Raw genomic sequence first — 17941 nt, forward strand, 5'->3', positions numbered from 1 at the left:
TAAGAATCCGCCTGCCAATGCAGGGGACACGGGTTCGAGCAGGGGAACAGGGGGCATGTGGTCTGGGAAGATCCCACATGCCGCGGAGCAGCTAAGCCCATGCGCTGAGCCTGTGCTCTAGTGCCCGTGCGCCACAACTACTGAAGCCCGCGCACCTAGAGCCCGTGCTCCGCAACATGACAAGCCACCACAATGAGAAGCCCACGCACCGCAACGAAGAGTAGACCCCACTCGCCGCAACTAGAGAAAACCCGCGTGCAGCAAAGAAGACCCAATGCAGCCAAAAATAAAATTAATTAATTTAAAAAAAAAAGTTCAAGGTTTGGGGTGAGACATGGTAGGAGGACTCTCAGCCCACCCAGAGTCATAGGGCCATGCTGTCACTCAGTCGAGCCCTGCAGGGACTGTTTTTTAAGGAAAAGACATCCCAGCCTCTCCGTTCTGTTAGTGCAGCCGCAATTTCAAAGCGTAAGTTGCGACAGTGAGAGTCAGTGCGAGGACGCTCCAGTACTGGCTGGCGTGAGAACCCCTGCAGAGCTAAATCAGCACTTTCCCATCCCCTCGTCCCAGTCCCACCTTGGTTTTCCACTACCCCAAAGAGATCAAACAGGCTTTAATCACCTGTGTGGGATCACTGTGACTAAAACATGTTCTTGTTCATTCACAGAAATTCTTTCGCCATTCTCAATGGTCTGACTTTTCTTTTCTGGTTCTCATCTGACAAACAGCTACAGGAGCAGTCCTCCCTGGTGGATGACCTCAGCCAGGGGCTGCCAGCACCTCTGACTTCAGAGCCTGTCCTCCAGAAGACTCCCCACGACTTAGGATGAGGCTGTATGTGAGACCCCCGGCAGCCCCTCCCCAGCGAGCGGAAGGCCCAAGTTCCCTTTTTGGTGTGGAAAGAGGCATTGTCGTTCAGAGAGTGGACACGGAACACAGCAGTGGCTAACATAGCCGATACGTCCAAACTTTAACACTTCGTGAGGAGGACAACTTTGATATTCTAAGCCTTAAAACAACCTTTTATTAAAAACTGTACAATAATTTACAAATGAGTAAAAATTCTCTGGTATATATCATAGGAATCACAATACAAAAATATGTGTAAAATTTTGTAGTTGATCACCATACAAACCTATGTTAGGCCTCTGAATACTGTTTAGCACTGAACAGAGTTATCAGGTGTTTAGAGTGTGGTTATTAAGGAATTGCTTCACGGAACACAAATACCGCCTGGCGCATTGCTGTGAGAAAACAAGTCCTCATTCGTTTTTGCATAAATTTACAATAAAGCTTTTTAAAAATATACAGTAAACAAATATATGATTTGATACATAAGTTACAGCTTGATTTTCCTGAGCCTAAACGTAAATCCATTACTGTGTTAAAACACACAATCCATCTTAAGGTCAATGATGCAGTAATGGTCAGTGTAGATTAATGTCACAGCGCCTCCAAACCCACTCCCGGCACACCCTCCTTCCTGACTGCCAGAGTTGGTGTCCACAGCCCCGTAAGGCACTCGGGGCCTCCTGAAAGCTACAGGTTCCTCGAGGGCAGAGCCCTTTAAGGAACAGCCAGGGTCCTTCAGCGACTGGAGCTCTAGACCATGGAAGCGAGGTACACACATCCGTGTCAACAAGGAAGCTGAAATTTACATGGATTTGTAGTTTAGACAAATGAACACATTTGTGTTTTTCTGGGTGTTGTGCACACAGTGATTATGGTGATAACTGTTATGCTGTATACGTGTCCACGTCCCGGTTACACAGTAAACACTTCTGTGTTTCAACCTTTCAGGGTTCCTCCTCTTGCTCCATTAGGGAGTGACACACTTACACACACGCTTCCCCTGTTTGAAGAGCTAGCAGTAAGACAGCCCAGATACTCGCAGGGAATTCAGTCCAGCCCACTGGTTTTGAAACAAGGTACACTCTAGAATTTAGAAAGCACATGTTATTATAAAATACTTGAATTCTTCAGATGCTCACCGGACCAGCAGGAATCAGTGACAAATGCTCATATTTGCCCCTTTCTCTCTCTCTCTCTCTCTCTCTCTTTTCTTTTCTTCTTCTTCTTCTTTTTGGTTTTGCAAAAGCCCAATCCTAAAATGCTGGATTTTGTAATCAGATGAAAAGAAGGTGCCTATGATACATGAATAAGAACAATATCTGCAGAGAAGAATTGGCATTGCAACTAAATGTGTGCTTTCCTGAATGTACCAAATGCAATTTGGTACGTGAAGTATCATTTAAAACATTCATTGAGCCATTTTCCCTTTCCAGTGCACATCCTTTTTTACATACAGACAATAACAACTTCATAAGCATTGGTACATATTTACATGCTTCTCTTTCCTGTAGAGTTTGCCTTCTTTTAAAAATTACAAAGCTGTGCTTAAGAGTGTCCGGGGTGTGGGGTTGCATATGAAGAACTCCAGACATATGTACGACACGCAAAATCATGATGATCCAAATAAACTCGAGGGGTGTGAATCTGCGTTTCACACGCACGTTCTGGGATCTGAAATGGCCAACCTGCATCGCTGCTGTCCCCGCGCAGGTACACGTGGGGCGGGCAGGCCCCCAGGGAGTGCTTGGAGCTGCGGAGTGCTTCTGCATGCTTCCATCCTACAGTCCACCAGGCTTCCATCTGGGAGTGCATCCACAGCTCCACGGTGGCTTTTGTTCACACAAGACTATTGTCTGCCGTTTGGTTCTGAGTACGACAAGTGTGCCAAGACGATGCTGTCATTAGACCAAGACTAAAGTTTGCAGGAAGGACTCAGCCAGATTTCGGACTTGAGATACAAACCCTGACTTCAAGCTCAGCTAGAGAAGCAGTGAACTGGCCCTGTTTTTTGTTCAAGTGACTAAGTGCCTGTGGCTTTAATGACAATGGAAAGGATGTGTCCTTCTTGGACAAGTGTTGATTAACAATGCATTGCCCAGCGGAAAACCTGCACCCTCTAGAGAAAAAAGCACGTCTGTCTGATCCTATAAGCTTTCTCCCAATTCATCCTGGTCTGGCTGCCACTGTCATCCGCACTGTAGTTGAACATTTCTTCCGACACAAATATAAAGTGAACCTAACACTTCCAGACAACACAGGCGTACCTCCCTCCAGCCATTGGGCAATGCAGTTTGTGTTTCTTGTATACAATGTTGTCCATTACATTCTCATCGGGCTGCACTCTCATTGCGCAGCAGGTCAGCTTCTAGGTGCCTCAGAAAGCCCAGTCCTGTGCTTTGTCTTCTGATAGAGCACACGTGTGTGCACGCTCACTGACTCATGCATGCGCACACACATGCACGCGTACCCCTTGCAAATTCAGCACTGACAGCACAACCTTAGGCCCCCAAGGGTGCGAGGTCCACAGACGAGCCACCTCCGAGCCGCGAGTTGGGCTGTGTCCAGATGCGGGAAGACCCCCCGGGCCGTGGGCCACGACGCTCGGCGGCATGGAAATCGCGCTCTAAGTAGGCTTCAGCGACGTGCGGCTTCTTCTCTGAAAAAGAGCGAAGACAGATGCTCTCTGTTAGTGTGACACATCTGAGCCACCGGCGGGGACTCCCGGCGGGGAAGGTCTGGAGAAATGACCAGGCGCTGGCTCTGTAGGTGGACATCTGGTTATGGCGGCTCCGGCCCAGGCATGGCGCCACACTTGAGCCTCTGTCTGGGAGATGCAAACGGCTCTTCCCAGGAGACGCGAGGCCACAAAGACAAGTCCCCGTGCCCCATGAGATCGTGTGCAGAAGTGGCCTCAGTGCTCCCTCCCACATGTGGGAGACTGCTCACGTTTCCGCCCAGTTTTCATTTCTTCTCAGTACTTAGAAAGTGGGCCTCTATTAGGTACTAATTCTTCCTTTTCACCTTTTACATCTTTAATATTTAGAAGAAGTTAAGAGGGAGCTTCCTAGGCTCTTTCTAACATGGAGGGCGGACCCTGGAGCAGACGCTGGGGCAGCAGCATAGGTGGGTGAGAGGGGAGGGGGAGGGGGAGGGGGAAGGGGAGGGGGAGGGGAGGGGGAGGGGCGGGGCTGGTGGGGCACACCACCCGGGGTCACAGGCATTAGACACTCCACAGAGTTTTTTGGTTTTTAACTTTAAAACGAACTTCTCAGTCAGAGGACATTCCACCAAGTAGAATGAACGCTAAACGCATTAGAATCGCACGTGTGCTTACTTCACCAAGTATCGCACACATCATGGTTGAAATCTGCTGCGTTAAACTCACATTGTTCCTTATGTCTGTAATCTGATCCATCTCTTAATAGGTTCTAGTCAATTCATCCCCTTCTAGCATGTTAGAAAGGACCCTCTCATTTTGCAGATGGAAAAGCTGAAGCCTGGCGATTAAAAGACGTTTCCCGAGCTCACAGTTCTAGGCTGGCCAGAGCCAGGGCCCGGACCACGTGCTCACCGCCCTCCATGCGTGTCACTGCCTTCCTGAACTAAGACGATAACTGTCTGGGGTACAAGCTGCACACACGCAAACACAGAACAAGAATCTTGGTGAAAATAATGTGAAGAATTCTAAACAGTCACTCCCCAGTTTGAAGGGACAAGACGATGACATTTGGCTGCCTGAGGTCACTTGATCCTCTCTTGAGCCAGTCCTACCCTACTTTGCTAATGTTCACCAACACTGTGTCCAGGACGGGTGGCTTTCTGCCTTTCTCTGGGACCGCAGCACTACACACGCACACTTACACGCACACACACATACACACGCACACACGCACAGAGGCATTTTTCTGCTTCCAGGCTTCCAGACCTCCCAAGTCCCTACACAGCCCTCAGTCCCATGCCCTCCGATATGGTGTCCTCCACCCCTCCCTTTTCGGCCGCTGGCCCAACTTCCTGACCATCACCCCAGTCAGCCTGAGCTCTCACCACGTTGAAGCCGTGCGAGACCCAGGACAGGCGAGTGTGTGGTCACCTGGTGGGTCTGCCCTTGGTCCCCTGGCCCCGGGGGGCTCCTCATTCAAGAGAGCCTCTTTGGGCAGAAGCTGAGCTGCAGTCTGCACAGGGGCCTGCCTGCCAGGTTGGCCCTTGATTGGCATCTGGAAACCTGGCCTTTGAAACTCTCCCGGAGAGAAGAGGTTGTGCTCGTGGGCTGGCCTAGACTGTTTGTACAAATGATGTGATTTATGGCAAACACCTGCCTCCTTCTGAGGGCCGGCATTCTAACAGGCAGGCGGTGCCCAAATGAGTAGCCCCAGTAGCAACCCTGAGCTCCGAGTCTCCAGTGGACACTCCCGGCTCCCCGGCAGAGACAGCGCGCACACACAGCCGCGTTTTCAGGCTGGGGAAGGTGTGCTCCGTGTGGCCTCCGCAGGCGGGAGAGAGTGTAGGGAATCTGCTCCTGGGTCCCTCCAGCCTCCTCCTGTGTCGTCTGCCCTTGCAGAGCCAGCTGCCTAGCTTGATGACATCACTGCCATAGATCTGAGCCGCGGCACCACTCTGTACTGAGTCCTGAGAATCCTGGTGGGCCACTGAGCCTGCGGGTGGTCTTGGGACCTGGGAGCACCTGCTTCCACTGTGTTCTGGACCCTCAGGAGGCCGTGAGGCTGCAGATGGAGAAGACATGGCCTTTGGCCTTCGTGAGCGCGTCGCTCCACTTACCGGGTCGTCATTTATTTGACTGTGTATTAGTGGCCAGGCACGACCTGAGTGTGTACCGGGGTCCACACAGAGGATTCCACAGTGAGCGAGCTGGGCACGTCCCTGCGTGTGCAGCGCTTCACGGAGAGGCGGGAGGACAGGGCACTGATGGAGACGAGGATGAACGCTGTGCGGGAGGAGGGACGCAGGGCGTGGAGGGAGCCATGGCACGTGGTGGCGCTCCCAGCCCAGGGGGGCAGAGTCTGGTGGACTACTGCCTGGTGACGGGTGATGTCTCAGTAACGGTGGGCACCGAGGACCGCACCCTTACCTTCCTTCTGGAGGGAGAGGTTACGTGATTTTACATTGGGCTGCGCTGAGGATGGGTGGTGGCCCGCGGCCCAGAGCGTGGACAGGGGGTGGTGGCCAGGCACCACCACAGGCTGGGCCCCCGTTGGCCAGGTGGCGGGCGCACCACTGGGCTCCTAGTGGCGCACAAGGCGGCGGCCCTGGGGCTCCGGCGGGCAGGGGGGTGCCGAGCGCAGGGTGACGGGCCTCGCGCATCAAAGCCCCGGGGCTGGGCTCCCCTGTTCGCGGCTGCTCAGCCTGCTGAGGGGCCTGCCCTCCACTCCCGTGGCCTCACACGCCCCTGCCCTTGGGTACCAGGAGGACCGCTCTGGTGAGGGGGTCGGGGCGGGGTGGGGGAGGAATTCCAGCGGGGCCAGGGGGAAGCTTCTGGTGCTGTGTTCGCGGTGCAGGACCGGCTGAGGCAGGCACTGGGCTCCCCGTCTTCCAACCGCCTGAGCACACAGAGCTCCACCTAGCCTGCATCAGCCCAGGTTACAAGGGCCAGGGCGCGGCCCCCGGCCAACGGCCAGAAAGGTACACAGAAGCCAGCTCAGCCCCTCCCTCCTGGAGAGAAGGGGGACTTGCTCTTGTTCACGTGCTGTGCGCACACCCGTCTCGTGGCTGGTGTGGGCGCAGAACCCGCTGCCCAGGCTCCCAGGCCTCCACCTGACCACACGTGCCCACCACACGCGCAGACCCGCACGTGGGTGGCAGCACACCCTTTCTGTCTTCTTTCCGCTGGTTCTTGTTTTGTTTCCTGCCTGGGTCTCTAGGAGCTGCTCTCACGGCCCTACAAGGGGGCGTCCAGCTCTCTTTTGCGGCACCGACTTCTCTAATAACGGCATCTCTTATTAATGGCCTCGTGGTCATGCTAGTGAAAAGACGCATCATTGCTTTAACCAAGATGGTGACATTACAGAGCGCTAGACAGCTGGCCGCAGGCCACGAGCTGTCCCTGGACAGAACAGATTAGACAGGCACAAACCGGGGGAGGGGAAACCGTCGGCCTCCAGGCAGTTATCTCACTTCTGTCTGAGACCGTGTGCAAACCTCTCAGTAACGTCAGAGAACAGCTTTTGCCACAAGGTAAACACAGAATTCTAAACAAAGAGCAAAAAAAAAAAAAAAAAAAAAAGCTCCAAAGCCAACATGAGCCGGAGGAGTTAGTCAGTATCCCCTGAGGTCGAGCGCTTGTACTTGGATGACCCCTGATGACCCCTAGGCGGACACCCAGAAGAAACTCCTGCACCAGCACATCCACAGACCTTTCGAGAATGTTCGTGAAGCATCGTTCACAACAGCAAAACGCAAACGTCCATTAGAGGTGTGGTGAAGTTCCATGAGGGAGCTCCAGACAGGGGTGAGGGGACACACAGGACGGGCGAGTCTAAGCACAGTGATATTAAGTGCACAGTGCGTCCAAAAGACACGGACAGCGTGACACCTCTTACGAGGACTTAAAACACAGTGACAATTGTACCTCCTAGAAACATACGCGTCTGCCACAAAGCTCTGCACAGGGCAGTTGCCCCGGGGTCCAGAAGGCAGCTACTTCCTGGAGGAGGGGCAGGTGACGGTACGGGGTCATAGGGTTAGAAGTCGGTGCAGCCAAGAAACAAGATGAGCACGTGGGCCATTGCCAGACCAGTGGCAGGAATGAGCCAGTGTCAGGATGAACGCAATTCTGTGCACCAAGAAGCCAAGGGGAAGAAAGCCCTGTGATGAGGGGCTGCGAGGGGCAGGCAGGGATGCGAATCACCACGCGCCCAGCAGTGGCCCTTCAGGCAGCATGGCCACCACGCTCCGTGCACGGGCTTGTCACCTGCCATCAGACGAGCATGTGTCTGACCTCAGCCCCGAGCCCCCCTCATCCCGCTTGGGGCTGGAGCCCAGGCTGACGAAGCCGCCCTGACAGGGCCCCTCAGTGTCTGGGTCTGGGGGCTCCACCACCCGTCCCTCCTCCCAAGATGGAAAGGCAGCGCTCGTCCCCCACACCCCCCCACCCACCAGCACGAACGGCCTCGAGAGCTGCTGTTCACACTTGGGTGAGCCTTCTACGAGGACCAAAACACCTTGCCTTTTATTCCTTTGCTTAAACATAAAACAACACACACAAATTAAAAAGACAATTTCATTAGGTTATGATGGAAAATATTACGGATATTTTTTTAACGAAGGTTCCCCTTCCACGTGTGCACAATGCTCATTAACTGTGGACGTGTTCTGAGCAAGCAGCTCGTCCCTGAACCTCAAAACGGCAGCAGCCGTCATTTCTGGCCGCCTGGCCTCGGCACAGCGTGAATAATCTGAGACCAGGCTCAGAGGAGAGGGGGCTCATTGGTATTCAGTGTCTGCTCCGCCGAGAGCTGTAAATCTGAGCCGCTGACAGTTAGTCTCACACATCTTGGGCTTCCAGGCCCCGAGCTAGGCAGGCGAGGTCCCTGGAGACCCAGCCCCACCCCCAGGACCCAGTGGGGACCAGGCGTGCCGTGTGTGGAGGACGCCAGCAAACAGCAGCTCTGTCCCCCTGCCTCCTGGCATGCGGTGACTCAGAGTCCGGGAGGACACTCCAGTCAGGATAGGGCTGACCACAAGGCGGGGACTTGATCCAGCCAAGCAGAAGGCATTTTAATCAAAAAGAGAAAGACTTCTTTACAAAGGGGGTGGGAGGAGACAAGGGCTGGACAACCACATGCAAAAAAAGCGTGCTTCCACCAAAACTGTGCACCGAATGCAAAAATGAACTAAAAATGGATGATGAGTATAAATGGAAGACATGAAGCCACACAATTCCAGAGGGAAACATGGGAGAGGATATTTGTGACTTTGAATCAGGCAAAGTTTTCTTAGGTCCAATACCATACAACCTATTTCTTTTTAAGTTGATAAGTTAGATTTTATCAAAATTTAAGAACTTATCTTCAAAAGATACTCTTAAGAGAACAAAAAGATAAAAGAGAAAATACTTTTGCACCAACAAAGGTGTATGTCTGGAATGTATAAAGGAGTCTTAAAACTCAATAATAAGAAAGCAAAAATCAAATTTAAAAAATGGGCAAACGATTTCAACAGACGCTTTACCGAAGAAGATACACGGATGGAAAATCAACACATAAAAAGATGCCCAACGTCATTAGTCATTAGATAAATGCAAATTAAAACTAAAATAACATCTATGCCCTTATTAGAATGGACCTCCTCCCCCCAGAAAGACTGAGCATATCAAGTGTTGGAAAAGATGCGGAGCAGCAATCTTCCCACATACTTCGCTGGTGGGAATGCAACACGTACAGCCACCTTGGACAACAGTTTCTTATAAAACTGAGCACACATTTAGCAATCCTAGGTATTTACCTGAGAAATGAACACCTGTATTTACACAAAAACTTGTGCATGAATGTTTGTAACAGTTTGATTCACAGTTGCCCTAAACAGGAAACAAGCAGATAGATGTGGACAAGTGTGGCACATCCATGCGACAGAAATGACTCAGCATAAAAAGGAATGAACTACAAAAACATAGGGGAATCCTCCATGCATGTTGCTAAGTGAACAAAGCCAGACCCCAAGCTACACGTTGAATGCACATTTCATATTTTCCACTTATAAGACCTGTAAATGGCAAAACTGGAAGAAGGGAACACAGCCCATTGTTGCCAAGGGTGGATTTGGGGATGGATGGGGTGACTGTGGCAGGAAGCAGAGGGAGCTGGGGCGATGGTGCTGTATCGTGTATCATGACTCTGTGCCCATCTGTGTCAAGACCCAGAGACTACACAGTACAAACAGGAACTGTGCTGTGTAAATTTTTAAGAAATCACTCTGTGAAGGAAACTCCAATGGAATCCAAGATATAACAAACAAACCTAAATGGCCACAAATGGACAATGTACTAGAGGAAAAGAACCAGACTACATCATTCCGGAAAACAATATTTTGTCTGGAGACTATAAGGCTAAAGATAAAAGGGACTGCACTCAAATGTCTCCTCGCTGGTAAACTTGTTCCTCACAGGGGATATGGGTTAGCAATTCTGAAATGTCTTTGTGTGGATACTAGGGTGGGGCAAATAAGTAACACAGTTTATATGGAGAGAGCCACATCTCCAAAGAAAGTAGTTACAGATAAGGAAAGGGGGGGCAGGAATGAGTCTTGAATGATTGGCCTCGAATTCCAAGTGTCAGTATGAACTGGTGGTTTTATAATAGACCCACAGATGATAGATGGATAGATAGATAGATGATAGATGACAGATAGATGACAGATAAATGATAGATGATAAATGATAGATGATATATACATAGATGATAAATAGAGATGACAGATGATAGATAATAGCTATATAAATACATAGATAGATGGTAGATAGATAGATGATAGATAGATGACAGACGGTAGATAATAGATGATAGATAGAAGCAGAAATAAACAAAGAGGGGGGGTATGCATGCATTAGCACACAGCTGTCTGTTTCCAAGCTCTGCCCCTGAGAGGGCCTAGAAATACTATCACCCCAGGAGTAGCAAACACATCCAGTCCAGAGATGTTGGTTCCTAAACACCATTCTCCAACAGAAGGAACCAGAGCTCCTTGGAGAAGTGGTTGCTTTCAGGCTTGGGGCAGGGAAAATACAGATGAGCTTGAGCATCCTGAGGGGACAGAAAGAAAGAAAGGGCTCAAGACACAGAAGGGAACTCAAAGGACAGAGGCATCAACCTACTGGAAAGCTCAGTGGCTTAAGTTGGAACAACCTGAGCAAGAAAATAAGTAAAGACGGTGTTGGATTATAACCCATAGAATAAATTAAACGCCCATGAGCCCGTACGGCTATAAATAACTGGATAAAGAAAGAAATGAGAGAAGGGGGACAGGTCTTCTCCAGAGAAAAGTTCTAACAAAATAGAAGGAACGTAGGGATAGAAAACCACGAGAACAGGCAGTAATCACTGTGGCAGGAAAGACCCACTCATGTCCGCTAAAGTTATTGGGCAAAAGTTTAAAGAGTCTCAGCGTACTTGCTTAGTCTCAAAGTGTCTCTCCCCATCTACTTATAGTTACAAATGATACCTTTTCAGTGGATAACCGGGCAGAACCTTGATCAAGGTTCCCATCAGAGGGATACAGTGTATGGACGTCATGCCGCCCTGATCAAACACACTCAGAAGGGGTCACCTGGGCTCAGTCTCGCCAAGAATGCATAACCTCAGTCCAATCATTCAGACACATCAGACAAATCAAACTGCAGGACAATCCACGAAGTAACCCACCAGCTCCTATTAGGGTGCCAAGGTCAAGGATGACGAGGAAAAGCCAAGAAAACTGTCGCCCACTGGGAGGGACCAGGAGAACGACTCAACAGAGTATGGGGTCCTGGAGCAGAAACACTTGTCTGAACTGAGTGGGTGGACCAGCTAGGCTTGGAAAGTGCGCTGTGATTACATGAGATGTGAACAACGGGGAAGCTGGGTGAAGGGTGTACAGGAACTTTATACTATAATATTTTTGCAACTTTTCTTTAAATCTGTAACTATTTTATTTTATTTTATTATTTTAAGATTTTTTTTGATGTGGACCATTTTTAAATTTATTTATTTCTCCATCCTTGGCTGTGTTGGGTCTTCGTTTCTGTGCGAGGGCTTTCTCTAGTTGTGGCAAGCGGGGGCCACTCTTCATCGCGGTGCGTGGGCCTCTCACTATCGTGGCCTCTCTTGTTGCGGAGCACAGGCTCCAGACGCGCAGGCTCAGCAATTGTGGCTCACGGGCCTAGTCGCTCCGCGGCATGTCGGATCTTCCCAGACTAGGGCTCGAACCCATGTCCCCTGCATTGGCAGGCGGATTCTCAACCACTGCGCCACCAGGGAAGCCCTGTAACTATTTTATAATAAAAGGTTTTAAAAAAGCTGATGGGGTCTTCCTGGAGGTCCAGTGGTTAAGACTTCACCTTCCATTGCAGGGGGTGCGGGCTCGACCCCTGCTCGGGGAGCTAAGATCCCACATGTCTCTCGGCCAAAAAACCAAAACATAAAACAGAAGCGATATTGTAACAAATTCAATAAAGACTTTAAAAATGGTCCACATCAAAAAAAAATCTTAAAAAAAAAAACGCTGATGGGAGAAAGGAGTGCTTGCTTAGGAAGCTGTTAACGTCTCGTGCCGCACGCACTGCACCAGATGCACGTCTGGCCCCAAGGCTGCTGTGCAGTGTGCCGAGCCGAGACGTGCAGCACAGCTCTGTCCCCGAACTGTGACGCCCACTGCCCCCCTCCCAGGCTACCCCAACGTGAGCACCTGGGGGTTGGTCTGAGCCACCTCTGGGTCCCCAGACCCACAAAATGGCTCTGTCCGAGGGGGGCCCCATCAATGTCCAGGTCCTGGAGGTCTCCTGGCCCCCAGGGAGGCCATGCCTGCCCGGCGCCCCCTGCCTCTGGACCTGTTCTCACGCCCTCAGCCACCCTTATCTGGCTCTGGCTCCTCCACAGGTGAGACCTGCTCACAGCTCTGCGGCACGGAGCAGCCTTCCAGGCCCTGGCAGGTCCCCCGTGCTGGGCATGTGGCAAGGCAGACCCCAGAGCCAGGCTGGCTGAGCAGGGGGAAGGCTGCGGGGATGATCCCGATGGGGCAGAGGCGACCCCGCCTCCCGTGCGGCCCCTCCGGGCAGTGCGTTGTGACACAGGTGTTGCCGTGGCCATGTGCGTTGTTCATTGTCCTTCACTGGCTACAGGTGACCTTTGAGGTCAGGCCGTGACAGTGGACCGTCCTCGCCAAGCAATCGGAAACGCAGTGCTGGTGCGTATGGTACTTTCCTCCACACGATACGGCGCAGCCCAAGGACCCCAGCGCAAGTTCTAAGAGGAGACCCTGAACTCCAGGGACCCCGAGCTCCGGGGACCAGGCGTGTTCGGATTTGAGGGCCCACGTGTGGACCGGGCCGGGGACCAGGCTCCACTCCAGAACCAGCCTCCAGAGTGATCTTTCTAGCCTGAGGCTGTGCCCTGCACCCCTGGGGACGCGGGAGCAGATACTGCCGTGCCTGGGCCCTGCACCAGGCTAACCGCATGCGGTTTCCAGAGATGAGCCCCTTTAGAGGAACATGTGCCCAGACGTGCCGCGTGAAAGAGCAAAGTGTCCCGAGGCCCCTCTGAGTGAGCGGGTGGTGGTCTCACTCTGGCCTCTGCCTCTGCATCTGCTCTGCCTCACTCCCTTCTCTGCCCAGTGGCGCATCTCCTGGGGCCCCTGCAGCCCCACTGTTAGAGGTTCAGGTGGCTCTGTGATGGGGAGGGGTGGGGGACACGGCACCCCACATCACACCCTGCAGACTCGGATACAGAACTGCATCCCCACCAGAGCCTCACCACGTCCCACAGAAACACGCTTGCCGAGGACATTCTGCCTGGAAAGGAAAGCTCACTAGCGGAGCGTGATGCCCCGTCCAGATGTTCCGTCCCTGCCGTGGGGATGTGACCCACCCGGCCGCCCCAGGGGTGCCTCCGAGCCCTGGGGCAGGGAGAGGAGGTGACGGCCTGGGGACACAGGGGGGCCCACTGAGCTGGGAGTCAGGGTCAGCGGGAGGGATGGCTCCACAAGAAAAAGTGGGACACTCTCTCGTTTTGGAGTTTCTGGGAGCAGCAAGATGGGGGTGGGCGGGGAAGGCCAGCAGAACTGGGGGTGCAGGGCCAGGGCCCGAGTCGGCAGAAGTGGTCGGGCACCCTTGAGGAGTTCTTCTCTGCCAGGAGCTGAGAGAGGCTGCCCTTGTAGCTCAGGGATGTGCCCTGGGACCCACCATTGGGCACCTCTGGAGGCCTCGGCTGGCCTTGGCGGGGGGTGTCCTGGGTCTGGGTGGAGAAGACCTGTAATGGGTTCAGCACCTCAGACCAGGGAGAAGCCCACACCAGATGCCCCCAGGGAGCAGACTCCGGTCCAGAGGCCATGGAGGGAGGTGAGCCGCCCTCAACCTGCCCCGCTCACCTGTATAGACACCAGGGCTCCTGCTGCAAGGCCAGCGTCCCAGCAAATTGAACCTACATCTCAAACGGGGCCAACCTCGCCGCAGAAGAGGTGGGATCCCACAGACCAGAAGGAGGTGTGCTGGCGCCCACAGGGCCCACAAAGGGCGGGAAGGAAGACGCCGTGTCCCAGGGATGACGGCTGAGCCTCACCTGCTGGCCAGCTGGGCATCAGGCCCCCTTCTCACGTCCGCAGAACCCCGGGGCTCTGTCATCCTCACCGGGCACTGCCCCTCGAGCGTGCAGGCTGGAGCTCTGGACGGGGTGGCTCTGGCCTCGCCTGCAGCCTCAGGGCCTCTGCGGTGCTGCACAGCCCGAGGTGTCCTCTGGCCCCTGCGTCTCCGACGAGGTCAGGCCCCTTCCCAGTCGGTCCATTGCTCGGGTCCCAGCTCCCACTACCAGGCTCCCCAGTCACCCCTTCGGTCAGTTCCTCGGCGCAGCTCAGGGCGGGAAGCTGCAGCCACAGTTCTGTTCCCGCGAGTGACAGCATCATCAACGAGGCAGGGTGGCAGGATGTGTCGGTCAGTAAGCGCTGAGGACCCCAGCCAGTGAGTCGCAGCGTCTTCATAGCCCGTCCGTCCTGGAAGACGCGGGGCAACGGTCCTTGAGATGCTCCGTGAACTGTCCCCATTTCCCTGAACGAAGGTCACCACCGTGGCGGCAGCTTCATTGCGGCATTTTGCGGGGTGCCTGCGTTGTTTCTGGGAATCTTCCTTTGAGACACCTTTTGTCATCAAGGGAACAAAGGGAGGTGGGAGTTTGGGGCTCCTGCACAGAGGCAGCTCTTACACCTGTGCAGCAGGGGGCTCGCGCGTCCCTGTAACTAGGATTGGGAGGCTGCGTCCCGAGGAAGGAGCCCAGGGTCCACAGCCAAGACAAGGTCTCTTCAGAGGAGCCCCAGTCAGAGAACTAGTTCTAATTCTGGCTCATCAAAATGGACAGTCCCCCGCAGAGGTGCTCAAAGACCCCCTTTCTCCCTCTTCCTCGACGGGAGGGGATATGCAGAGCCCAGATCCTCTTGAGTCTTCAGGAATGAGATGCGGCGTCTCCCTCTGCCACTGGGGCACCTGCTGTTCTCTGGTCCAGCTGGAGGAAAGGGGTCTGGCTCCTCGGAGGGCTGGAAGAAAAGAGACGCAAGACAGAGGTCAGGGAGGCTGCAGGGCGAGAGGGAAGGGCTGGAGGGATGGGGCTATGAGGAAGGGTGGCCCTGCTCCCAAGGGGAGGCCCTCTGAGGGCGGGGGCCACAGACGGAGACGGGATGGTGAGGCCACGCCCTACTTGTCCTCTCATCTTGTTTGGGAAGGAAGCGGTGGTCAAGCTTTCACATGCGGCCTCGGCCTGAAAGCCGCGGGCACGATGCCACAGCTCAGCACGACTGTGACGTTATGAACGAGCCCAGCTTGTCGGGGAAAGTGGGCATCTCTGGCTGAATCTCCAGGGTCACCCAAGCTTGTACTTGATACACGGAAAAGGCAAAAAGACACGAAACCACCAGCACCGCTCCCTGCCGAGTTGCCCGGAGCAGAGAACAGGGAGTGGTTTTGTGTGCACATCTCTTCCCTGGGGAGGTCCCGTGGGAGGGGGTCCTTTGCGTTCCTTCCTTCTCAAGGAAGGCAAGCGCCCCTTCCCCTCTGACGATGGCAGACCCCTCCCCTCTAGGACCTGGGGGACCCCTGGCTGTCCCCTTCCGGAAGCACCTCCTGCTTACGGAACATCGGGGGCCGTGCTGGTCCTTATGATGCAGACAAAATACTCACCACGCCAGGGTGCCCAGGAGAGCTATGACCACAGAATGAAAGCTAAGGAGAAAAATAAGAACAAAAATAGAAACTAAAAAGGAAAGGGGAGGGTGGAGACATGGAAGGAAAGAAAGAGAAAGAAGAGTTTGTAGAGCTTTTGGCAAGAAATAACGTGATCACAGACAGCGACGTGGAGATGCCAGCTGGGGTCAGGAGCAGATCCTGGCGCACTGGTGTCCAGTGGTTTAAGGGTTGCGCTGCCAGGGGCCTGAAGTGACGGCGCTGTCCCCTCCCCAGGGACCTTGCACCGTCCAGAGGCCAGGCTGCGGGTGACAGTCAGGAAGGAGGCTCTGCTGGTCACTTTGCCTCTGGGGGAGTGTTGGGGACCTGCCATCTGGACCCGTCACCAGGGCTGATGGTGAGGGCGCTAAGTGGCTATAATGATGACAGGAGTCTTACGGAAAGACGATCCAAGTGCCAGGCAAACACCACACTCCGTGACAATATTTTGGTCTCAGTCCCATTATAAATGATAAAGCACAGCCAACTTGCTGAATACATTTCACACTTGGAGCCTCATTTTGGGTCGGGGGAGGTGTCCAGCCAATTGAGACACAAGAGAAAATCTGATGGTGGTACAATTGCTTGGAAAAGCAGAGCTCCTTCAGCTAGGTTAAAAGAATAAACACCCAATTTTTAAAATTCTAGTATTTAATACAAACAAATGCTCTCACTTTAAGATGCAAAAGGAAAGAGAGGTTCATTCTGGGGGAGAGACTGCACCGCTTCGAGGTTGCGCGTCCCGCCGGCCTCCCCAGGCGAGCCAGGTGTGTGTCGCCCACGGTCTGGCGCCCATGGGCAGGCACATACTTGCTCCCCAGCTGCCTCTCTGCTTTGCAGGTCGTGCCCTGCACGGTTCTAGGGGCCTGTCACCAGCTCTGGATTTGCAAGTTACCACCGAGACCGCTCGGCAGATGGCAGTAAAGTGCCCAGGGAAGGGGCCGGGTTCATCTGGAGGAGGGGTGGGCAGGGCAGGGGGAGAACCAGCTGCAGGGGCTGCCGTGGGGAGGGGTCCCCGTGCCCCGCGAGCACAGACCCTCTGCTGGCTCTTCCCAGGCAGGGCTGAGGACGTGTGGCCCATTGAGGGTGGCGGGTCCTGTCCAGACCCCAGCCTCCCGTTCTCTCCGGCAGGGACAAGCCAGGGAGGCTCAGAGGGGAGCCGGCCTTTGGTGAGATCCACCCCACAGGCAAGACCGGTCACAAGACGCGAACAAGCAGTCTGCCTGCTAGAAGCCATCGAAACAACCTAAATCACAGACCAAAAGAGCCCAACTGTCCCAGAACGAAGCACACCCTGCAGGCTTCTCTCTGAGCGTGCTCTGTGCACCCTGATTTGGGAGTTGCAGAGCCAGCCGTCGGGAGAAGAGCTGGACAGTCCTCCCCGACTCCAAGCCACACAGCCCCCAACCAGCTGCACCCCAGCACCTGCCGTTTCCAAACTGGGGAGCCACAGTCAAGGAATCACACTAAAGGGACAGCTGGTGGCCGGTCTGCAGGCACCCCGACGGCAAGGGAAACTGAGGCCGTGAGAGGCACGGCCCTCGGGGTGGCACGGCTGGGTTGTCACGGACGGGGTGTTCCCAGACCCTGGGCTCCGCCTCCTTGTCCCGAGCAGACACGTCCCTGAAGCCTCTTTCTGTCCAAAAATACCCCAACCTCAGACCTAGTGCTACATGGCATCCTGAGTTACCTGTTCTTCCCTCTTTGTGTGAGCTCCGGCAACAAAGCAAGCCCCCAGATTCGTATTTGTCTTACCTTTTCCTCCAGTTCCTTTATTTGTCTCTTCTGAGCTTCTATTCTTTCTTCTAATTCTTTAATTCTCTGCAATGTTAAAAGAAGGAAAATCCTCAATAATCAGAATATTTGGGAAACCAAGTGGGCAAAAGCCTTTCAGGATTTTGGCACAGGTACTTGGTGGACCAGTCGTCACAGAGCAGCTGCCATGCTGGCCACGGCGAGGGGGCCAGCGGCCTCGGGCTGCCCTCCCCGCCGACTTTGAGGAGCCTTGGCTTCAGGAGGAGAGCCAGTGTGCCTGCCTCAGGTGCCGTTACGGACACAGCCTCCCTCCGTCTGCTCTTTGCAACAGCAAGAGAGAGGAGGACAGCTTTCCCCTCGGCCACGCTCCCTGTGCCGGGAATGACACCCTCCCACCTCCTACATCTCCAGATCATAAACCATGATGCT

General features: G+C 53.8%; 1 protein-coding gene across 6 annotated transcripts in view; it reads right to left on the reverse strand.

Annotated features, from left to right (window-relative positions):
- Positions 1-17941, reverse strand: part of JAKMIP3 (Janus kinase and microtubule interacting protein 3) — a 104509-nt gene continuing 86568 nt past the window's right edge. For 4 of the 6 annotated variants that reach the window (XM_082424095.1, XM_082424094.1, XM_082424093.1 and 1 more), the window contains 3 exons: positions 17513-17578; positions 15716-15788; positions 14985-15075 (listed from right to left, as the gene is read on the reverse strand). In XM_082424095.1, coding sequence (XP_082280221.1) covers positions 15738-15788; positions 17513-17578 — 117 coding nt within the window. In that variant the 3' untranslated portion in view covers positions 14985-15075; positions 15716-15737. Of the gene's footprint in view, positions 3509-14111; positions 17579-17941 lie in introns of those variants that run through there. The other 2 variants (XM_082424096.1, XM_082424091.1) reach the window with 2 other exon arrangements.

Source organism: Balaenoptera physalus (assembly GCF_965194825.1).
Source record: "Balaenoptera physalus genome assembly, chromosome: 14".
NCBI lineage: Eukaryota > Metazoa > Chordata > Mammalia > Artiodactyla > Balaenopteridae > Balaenoptera > Balaenoptera physalus.